General features: G+C 44.8%; 1 protein-coding gene across 1 annotated transcript in view; it reads left to right on the top strand.

Moving 5' to 3' along the window:
• Positions 1–2,426: 2,426 nt before the first annotated feature.
• Positions 2,427–10,163, top strand: part of HS6ST1 (heparan sulfate 6-O-sulfotransferase 1) — a 254,419-nt gene continuing 246,682 nt past the window's right edge. Inside the window, exon 1 of the mRNA XM_014599098.3 lies at positions 2,427–3,133. Coding sequence (XP_014454584.1) covers positions 2,598–3,133 — 536 coding nt within the window. The 5' untranslated portion in view covers positions 2,427–2,597. The remainder of the gene's footprint in view (positions 3,134–10,163) is intronic.

Raw genomic sequence — 10,163 nt, 5'->3', positions numbered from 1 at the left:
CATAGCCATAGACAAATATCAATACCAAAATTTCAACCTGTGTTTCAGTCACAAAGTTATAAATAGCTCATAAATGCCTCTGTTTCCCAAAGGCAAGGATTTTCTGTGGGATTTTTAATAGACCAACTGTATACACAGGGGAGTTGATACCCAAAAACTTGCCAGGTCCAACGAGGGGCACTTGATGCCTCAAAGCTTGTCCAACAACTTTCCCAACTATGCAGCTAGTCCAATAAAAAATATGACCGAAAATCCTTGCCCCTTGGATATTTCCTGGACCGTCATGGCTGTAACGCCACTCCAACCCTATTTCCCAATTCACAGAATAAACTTTAAATTGAGTGTATATTATGTTTGTGGATGTCGCTAAGCTCTGTGTAGATGCATGACGTAATGTTTCTAGAGTTACTAAACTTCCATGAAAAAGGGAAAACCAGAAGCAGACTTTTTAGAAGAGAAAATATCAAATGAAATAAATGGCATAAATGATATATATGATGCTTTGGGGTGCTATAAAGATTTTATTGTTACTTGTTTGGGAAGAGCTGCATAACTCTCCAGGGCTCCACAACTTGTGAGTAATATAGTCATTTCAAAATCCGGCATATTTATTGGCAATTCAGTTCAGACTGAGATCTCACTTCTTTCTAAACCCTTTATAAATTTTTTGCCAATATTTAGCCAGAGGCAACTTAATTTTTTTTATTACACTTTAATCCAAATAATATTTTATACAAAAATATGTAATTTTGGTAACTTTTTAAGGGAGGAAGAAAATCTGACTTGGTTTTTTAAAAAAAGAATTAGTCATAACTATATTTTAATAATCTGTGCAAATGCATGGAAATTGCAGAGCATGGAAATAATTACAGAAAATAGAATACTCAGGAGTAGTAGTAATTTGGGCGTAATTATGAAGTATGCATTGTGTTATGATTTCTGCTCCGTTTCTGTGCTAAGTATTTACAGGGCTGTAATATCCAAGCACTTCACAGTGTTTAATGTATACTCCTGTGATGTGGGGGGATGCTTTGAGTCTCTGTGCCTCAGTTTCTTGTCTGTAAATCAGGGATAAATAAGTGATCAAGTCATCCCAAAGATGTCTGGCAGAGCAGGGGAGTTCCACATAATACCCTAATTACCAGAATAGCCATTCTCTGCAATGGGAAGAAACAGCAAAAGAGGCTTTGAAGGGTGTTTTATTTAGGAAGACCCTGCCTCAGCAAAGTGATTAAACACCTTCCGCACACTGAGCACTAACTAGAACAGCCACTAAGGAACATCCTGCAGCTGCCTACCCACAAGTGTCTTGCAACATCCTCTCAACATGGCAGCGCTGACCTGCACCTGGTGCAGGGTATTTCAAGGGATGGACTGTGGGGCAGATCCAGTCAGGAAATTCCCATATTCCTTATTTATCTTTCACCCACGTTAGGCGACAACAGTGTTGTAACCGTGATCCCTAGCTGGGCCTTTGTCCGAGAACTCAGGTGACTGGTAGGTGAGGTCCGGGGGGGGGGGGGCGCGAACATATGCCCCCCCTGAGATTGGCCCCCAACTCAGCACTACTCAGGATGGGGCAGTTTTTTTGCCACGGTGGATGGTGGCGTGTTGAGGGGTGGGGGGGGACACAAAGCCACGGCACAGAAGCACAGGGGTGGATATGGGGCTTTTGGCCTGGCCCCAGGGCTGCCCACAAATTATGCCCCCCAGACTGAGGGGCACCAGTCACCCCTGGCTGAGAAACAGCTTTCTGTCAACCCAGTACCATACCCTAACTCATGGTGGCCCTGGGCAAACTTTTAGTATCAGGGCCCCCCTTTGCCAGAGATAATGATAGTAATAATCAGACAACGGGAGGGAAAAAATACCATTTTCAGGCCCCGGGGGCAGCCGCCCACTTCGCCTATGTTTGTGTCAACCTCACATCTGTCACCTTTAGCCTTTGCTTCGGCCCCACCACCTGCTCCCATCGCTTTTAAACGGATCGCTGACAAATATTACAAGATCTATGTGGTACGTTTTAGGGACACGCTGTATATGGGGTGTGACATCTTGTCTCCATGTGCCTGCGTGTTTCTCTGGCGCGTGAAGGGACGCTTCATCTCCGCCCTTCCCAAATGAAAAGCTGAGCTCGCTCTCCCCCTCCCCCGCACTTCCTGCCCGCAGGCCTCTCCTGACATGTCACGACGAAAGCCAGGCGCCGTGACGTCACGAGCAGGGACCGTTACATCACGCTAAAAAAAACCAAGCAACTAGAAGCGGCGAGGCGGGGGCGGGGCTACCTGCGGCGGGGCGGCGCGGCGCGGCACGCTACCAGGTGGGGGCGGGCGGAAGAAAAGCTGCGGGCGGGAGCCGCAACCCGAGCGCGGGGCGGGCTGAGACGAGACGAGACGTGGGGAGGGAGGCGCTGGGCCGGGCCGGGCCGGGCCGGGCTCGGGCGCTCGCTCCCCGCTCAGTGCGCCCGTGGCGGCGAGCGCGGCCGGCGGCGCTGTGCATGCCGGGCTCCGGCCGGGCGGTGGCGGCGCGGGGCCGGGGGTGGCGGCGGCGGCGCGGGGACCCGGCTGCGGCTGCCCCGCGCGGGGCGATGGTGACACATGCGGCGCACGGGCAGGACCATGGTTGAGCGCAGCAGCAAGTTCGTGCTGGCCGTGGCCGGCTCCGCCTGCTTCATGCTGATCCTGTACCAGTACGCGGGGCCGGGGCTGAGCCGCGGGGCGCCCCCCCGGCGCGGCGCGGCGGCCGAGGCGCTCGACCTCTTCCCCACGCCCGACCCGCACTACGTGCAGAAGTACTACTTCCCCGTGCGCGAGCTGGCGCGCGACCTGGCCTTCGACATGAAGGGCGACGGCGTCATCGTGTTCCTGCACATCCAGAAGACGGGCGGCACCACCTTCGGCCGCCACCTGGTGCAGAACGTGCGGCTCGAGGTGCCCTGCGACTGCCGGCCCGGCCAGAAGAAGTGCACCTGCTACCGGCCCAACCGCCGCGAGACCTGGCTCTTCTCGCGCTTCTCCACCGGCTGGAGCTGCGGGCTGCACGCCGACTGGACCGAGCTCACCAGCTGTGTGCCCGGCGTGCTGGACCGCCGCGACAGCCCCCCCGCCAGCGCCAGCGCCGCCAAGGCCCCCAGGTGAGCCTCCCTTGGGCCACCTCCAAAGCACCTCAAGGCTCACCTCAGCCCTGCAGCCCCTCTGTCATCTTCGGTGTGCCACACTCCTGTCCTCTCACCCCCTCCGGCTTAGCTTGAGGACAAGTTACCCACCAAAAGTTGGCCCTTAAAACACAAGTGGCTCTTTTTTCTTTAAACCATCTTCTGTGGTTTCTCTTATTCCCGCTTCACTCGGCAAATGTGCGCCCGCACATCTCTCATTCCAGGAGCTGCTGTGTTTTTGGCTGATTGCTATCGCTGGTAATACCATAACGCAGTCTCCTTAGAGAACGTAAATCACCGTTGCTCTTGCTACAGCCCTTTACAGCCGCTTTCGTTCTTAGAACGATGCAGGATCTTATGTTACTGTTTGCAAATGCCACACTTTATACACACACACACACACATCTGTATCTATATCGAGAGATATAGATAGATGTGTGTGCGTGTATATATACAAGTATGTGTGTATAGATAGATGCATGTACATAAATACACTTTATGTATGCACCCATACAGATGTACACCATGCTTTACTGACTGGAAACCCTGGAGAGGAAATATGCTTTAGCATCACTGGTGTCTTGTCTGCATTTCTAAACTATGTTCATTAGTCTCATAATCGGCTGCATGCAGGTATTAGCATTATTTTTGTTGTCTTTGTTGTGATTGCTGCTGCTTTTTTCTTTTCCTATTTTTTTTTTTTCTTTCCAAGTCATTTCAGCAAGTTTCAACATTTGTCATCCTAATATTATACTTGGGTGGCTGTCAAGCTGGCTTTCGTAGGAGCAGTGAGCCAAGGCACATGTCCGAAGGGACAGCGTCTGATCAGCCTTCCCTTGTGGTCTCATTGTATTTTGGGTGCTTGTGAGCACTTGTAAACAAAACCCCCTTGACCTGTCCTGCTCCTGCTGGAGACTTTAGAGAAGGGCTGGAATGAAAAATTTTCAAAGTTCAAATCTGGCAAAAACCTATTCTGTGACCCTTGGAATCCAGTTAGCAAACCATTAACCTCCCAGGCAGACCTGTGTGCAAATTTATGGCTAGACCCAGACACCTGCAAGCTTCTATCAGTGGTGTCAGTTTTGTTTAAAGCCTGCTCTAGCTTTAGTTAGTTAACCCTCTCTTTGCCAGTAGCTTGGTTCATAACAGGACCTAGAAACATTGCAATGCCGTGACAAGGAGAGCATCCCGATTGTGATGGTATTCTAAGAGTTTTGCTGGAGGATTTCTCAGTCACCTTTTAGCCCTAGAGGCTTAGTGAAGATGTTCTATGGAGCTGCAGGCTGTGCGTTCTATGGTGGGGAGCGGATCCTGCAGAAATAAGAAATCCTCACTGTAACTTGTAGATGTTTTCAGAGCCAGTAGATCCTGGAGATACTCAGTACTGTATCTTTTCAATAACTTCTGAATACTGTAGGATGTTTTCCCTGTAGCATTTGGCTTTTGGCACTTGCTCTGTTTCAACTCTCATTGTTCAGAATGTCTTGGATAAATAAGCTGCTTCCTCCTTCTTGCATATCCTAACACATGAGTTTTGGTCAGCGGTCTCTTTGTTTCTGTCACCCCATGTAGCTTGAGTTAGGGTTAGATTTTCAGAAATGTAGGGACCGTGGTATGGATATTTCAGGTAATTTGATGTCAGTCGTCTTGGTTCATTAATGTGCAGTGTGCTTGTCCATTCATTAGTTATGTACCGGAAATGCTTTTTGGTACAATACATAGCTGCCAGTTGACTTTGTAATATTGTCTTTGTACACTGCATTGTTGTATCATAGTCTAATTTAGCTTGTTTTGTAAGGCATTTTCACAAAAAAATAACCTTTTTCTGGCATGTAATGAAATCAGGATTCATAAATGAGAGTGGTTTGTTTAAAGCCAGGGTTGTAGAGGATTTCCTTTGAGGTGAAAAAGATACGTTCCTGCGTTATTTCCACTATGCTGCCAGCTATATAACTTCATTTCTCTGCTCTGAATAATATATCTCGGCTGTCGAAACTCCGCTTGCTTTTATGCAAGATGTACGTTAGAGAGGTTATTGTATTAAATGGTATTTGACTATAAAATTTCCTACTGAGAAAAAAACAGCAATGTGAATCATCTGGGTAGAGACTCCTTGAGCCCTGCTGGACTTAAATTCTAAAGTTGCCTTCAGAGCTCTTTTGGAGATTACAAGCATCAAATTCACCCTTTTAGACCATAGGTTCTTGCTCCTATATTCATTACCTACAGCAGAATTTAAAACTGCTCTTTCAAGCCATTGCATCAGAATTGAAAGGGAAAGAAAACTATAGGTTTAGTCCCTAAAATAGAGCTGCAACCATCTGATTAAAAATAAATCTGTCTAATGTTGTGCCTTCTTGTGGGTCTTGGAAAGCTTGAAGGTCATTCAGTAGTGCCCACACATACAAATCATGAGCAAAAAGCTGTTAACTTTGTAAGGAATGCAGCTTTATCACTGCTTAGTGCCCTATTGCACTACATTCCATAACCTATGCATGGTACATAAATTTACAATGCGATAGCTTTTTTTTATTGTTCTGCTGCTCTGTGTTGAACTTAATGGGGGTGGGGGCGTGCAAAGGGGAGAGAGAGGGAGTCCTACAATGTCCAAAGGCTGCAAATTCCTTATTGTTTACTAGATCAGTGCAGAAAACTGGGGACGGGGGGGGTTGAAAACAGCATTCTGGACACACTTTAGCTCTAATGAGACAAAACAACATAAAATGTTTATGCGTTCTATTTTTTTCTTAGGGTTTTTTTTTCCTCCCCCCCCTTGTTTATAAAAGACATTTGTAAAAGACTTTTGGATATGCATTTCTTATAGTGTGTTATGCTTTGTACTCGTACAATAAAAAAAATAGACTGACTCTTTTGTGGTGGTAAAAATCTAGGAATTCAGGTGAGCTCCACTGTTGAACCCAAATATAGTACCTACCTTTCTCATTACAGTCATCATCTGCTGCCCTAGAAGATGATTTTGTTAGGTGGTTATTTAAACGGGTCTGTTCGTTGCTTTGCACAGTTAGTACTTAATAAATATTGACCAAGACTCAACTGTGACTGGTGATTTGGGGAACTCAATTTGAAGCACCATAAATAGCCCAGTTTTCAGAAGGCAGAAACTGAACACTTTCTGTTAATTAGGTCACTTTAATTTGTTTTGAGTTTAGGCACCCAAAAATGGAGGTGCCTAGAATCTTAAGCTACTTTTTAAAAATCTTGATTACTATAATGTGTGTCAGTTTGGCTCTTCACAAACTCTGTGATACTGAACAGTCAGAGATGGATCACTTTAACCCAATTGTCTGTCTGATCCCAACCCTGCAAACAAATGGAAATATCTTTTGGAGCAGCCCCTAATGGTACTGGAGTGACTTACTCTCCCACCCTGCAGCAAGCCTGCCTCCTACATGTACTCCAAGAACAGACAAGGGAGAGCAGTGTTTTCAAGACCTTCGTGCTGTGCACTGCATGCATGAGCTTGATGTCTCCCCCTTTTCTGTGGTTTGCTATGGGAACAATAAGATAAAAATAAATTAAGCTGGGTTTGATCTATATGCTGGTTTTCCCCCGGGCTCACCTGAAAGAAAAAAATGCTTTGCTGCCCCACCAGTAAATTTTGTATCATATGAAAATAGAGTAACTGGTGGTTGTTCTGAAGGTTTGTTCATGTGGAGACAATTTTATAAAGTGTTCAGCTTCTTTAAAACCTATTTGGTGGAGGTGGCTAGCTGATGTGGGAAAAAACATATATTTGGGAGAATACTGTACTGTCTGTTCTGTATTCCCCCCCCCCCCCCCCCCCCCCCCCCCCCCCCAGTATTCTGCCTTCATTTAATTTCTGTTTCAAGTACTGGGTAGATCATTTTTTTTAATGAGCCTTCTCAAGAGGCTAACTTAATCTTGGCTTTGTGTCTGTGTTTATAGCGAATCTGTTACAGAAGTTAACCTGCTGAGCTTTTATCTACATTTCACACTATGCTCCAGAAATGGACTGGAATATATATTGAGGGGAAAAAAATCACACAATCTTATCTGAAGACTTGAATATTTTATAAACAAAAAAAATGCAATGTAAGAACATTTTATAAAATGTCTGTTTTAATAAAGCCCATGGTTAAATCGTTTAATTTGCTTGTCTTTTGGTGTCTCCCTGGCAAAGCTATTTGCAGCCCTTGTTTTATTTATTTCTTTCTTTTTAAAAGAAACAATTAACTCAGGGCCCAGCAGCGCATGGATTGTGTTAGTTTGATCCTCTGAGGTGTAAACTTTTACAGCTTCTGACTACATCTCTCTCTCTACCTCTGCGCTTGATGAGATTTTTTTACTATGCGTGTGCGTAGGAGCTGTAGGGACACCTTATCAAAAGACCAACTGTTTGAGATTCTTTACTAAATCATTCCTGGATTGTTAGCAACTTTTAGAAGCTCAAATGTTTTTGTCCTAGTGGGAACGTGCATAGTGTGGGGTGTTTGTGTCCTAAGGGTTTTGTTCTCGAATCCCTTACTCCTGTCTGGTTTAGGATTAGTTCTGCTGAAAATGAGTCAGTGATACTAATGTGGAACTGTTGTAAGCGGAAAGAGATTTGGGCCATTTACTACATAAGGCAACTCAAGTCCTCTGCACGCCACATATGTTCTAGCCAGTTGTGTATGGAGAATTCCCTACTAGGCCCTTACATTCACTTAAATCTGAAAGAGGAAGTGGATTGTAAATATGGTCCGTCTCCTGGAGATGAGGCTGATTAGTTAGTGCTGGCAAGTCTTTGAATTTGACATCTCCATTAAAAATAGCTGAAAGCCTGAACTTCTTGAAACCTGCTGTCCTAGAAATGAAAGTTTTTTTTGCTTGAGCTGCACAGGACTCATACTAATATTTTATATCAGGCATAATTATTATTGGAGCTTCTGTTCTTTGTTGGCAAAATAGAAAGGATGACTCCTTAGATTTGTCCCTGCTTCTGTGTCTACTTTCATTAACCTGATTTTTGCAACACTGCACTACTTGGCAAAATTGCATTTCATTAGCCCTTTAGGGGGCAAAAAAAAGTTGTCACAACCCTGATTTATTTTTCTCATTACAACTTAGTAGATTTCCTCTAGGAATTTACCCACCCCTCAGATTCTGCCTTCTCTTACATAGTCAGTGAGGATATAATTGTATAAATGTAATGTTAGAAATAAGACCATGGGCATCCACAGGGTTGTGGTGGTGGTGGTGCTTGTTGTTGTTGTTTGGGTTGGTTGGTTGTTTTTTAAATGATGGAGTTGAATCTTGGTAACTGGTGTGGGCTGTATGCAACACAAAACACAGCTTCATTGTAAAGAGAGATAAAGTGCCACACTGCCCTGCCTCCTGCCTGACTTCAGATTAACATGGCTAACTGCCTCTCTCTCCATTTTACACTGGGGCACATATTACCATTTTTATACCATGACCACATGCAGTAGTTCCAAAGTTAATTGCTTCCAATCCACAATCGGAGGTTGCAGGACATCTTGGCCCAGGGAGCATGTCATGTTGTCTGGGTTCCCACTAGGTGTCCCTGTCTGAGTGCAGCTCTGCAGACAGTGGGTATATTCTGTAACCCCCAAAGTTGAGTGATTCTGATGCATGTATGGGTACAGAAGGTGCCCATTTTTTTTCACTTTTTAAACTGCTTTATTGCCATGACTTAATAAAAGTGCATGGCTTTACAGCACGTTAAAAAAAGTACAGCCCTTTTAAATTTAACCCTTATTAAACGAAGTATTAAGTTCAAAGCACTGTATTTTACAGCACTTCAACAACCTATAGTGCTTTCTGTATGCTGGTCAAATTTCTGACCAGTGGAGAAGCCCCAGGAGGCTGCAGAGCGCCCCCTGCCGCCTAGTCTGGGAAGTATAAGGAGACTCAGAGGTCCCCCTTCACTAACCGTTGCACTTCTGCCATGTTTCAGAGTGCTGTAACTTTACAGTGCTATTAAAAGTGCTCTAAATCAGCACTGTAAAATGTGTACAAGGCACTTGTGTACACACACTGCCCCTTGCAAGCTAGTGTGGCCATGGTGACTTAGCTGGGGATTTTCACATGCACTATTGAAGGAGTTGTTGGGGGTTTTTTTGGTTTTTTTTAAGGAGCTTTATTAAGATACCAGGTCTTCAATGAGATGCTGCACTGGTTTCAGATTTAACACCATTAAACCAACTGCATGTTTGTGAATTGACAGAGACCTACTAAAACACCTTCAGATTTACCTGTGACAAGACAGAGTATGTTTGCTGTGTATTTCAAAGATTCTTCTTTGCAGGTGAGGAGTGAAGGACTTCTGCTGTATATTAGTATGGAAGCATTTCTAATGACCTGCTGGAGTTTCTCCTTATAACCCAGGTTGCTGTAGTGCAGCTCCTTGTTTGGGCCATCCCTGTACCTCCAGTTCCAGAGGTAGCACTTACATCAGGGGTGGTCAGTTAGTTTGGCTGGAGGGCTACTTAATGAATTTTGGGGTACAATTAGTTGGTGGGTGCCCACAAGCTGGATGACATTGCCTAGTGGGCCAGATTTTGCCTGCCTCTGACTTGCATCCTCTTCCTGCAAAGCTTTCATTGATTTGCAGGTTTAGGCTCCTGATGAACTTCAAGGCACTACACAAGGTCACTGTATTTATAAACCAGTGAAGGATTTTAGTTGTTTGCAGAGAAGCTGGAGACCCTGTTTCCATCACTAACTTAGTTTTCTCTCGTCCCTCCAGGAGAATAATTGTAGCCAAACAAAAGTAGAGAAGAGACCCAATGTTCAAAAAAAAAAAAAAATATTTGCTTTAAATCTTTTCAGATGGGCTGTTATCATTTGGCTTGTGTGAGGAAACCCCCTCTTCCTTGCTTTAAACTACTAGTCAATGCATTGGCCACATCACCACCTTTTTTGGTAGAAATTTCACCTGAATGCTCAAGGATTAAAGATATTTTCTGAGTTAGTACATGTATGTGTGGTTTTTTTTTTTTCTTCAGAGAACCAAGTGACATGTGTC

This window comes from Alligator mississippiensis, chromosome 7, assembly GCF_030867095.1.
Source record: "Alligator mississippiensis isolate rAllMis1 chromosome 7, rAllMis1, whole genome shotgun sequence".
Lineage (NCBI taxonomy): Eukaryota > Metazoa > Chordata > Crocodylia > Alligatoridae > Alligator > Alligator mississippiensis.
The sequence above is the reverse complement of the archived record's forward strand: the minus strand, read 5'-3'. Positions and strand labels throughout refer to the sequence as shown.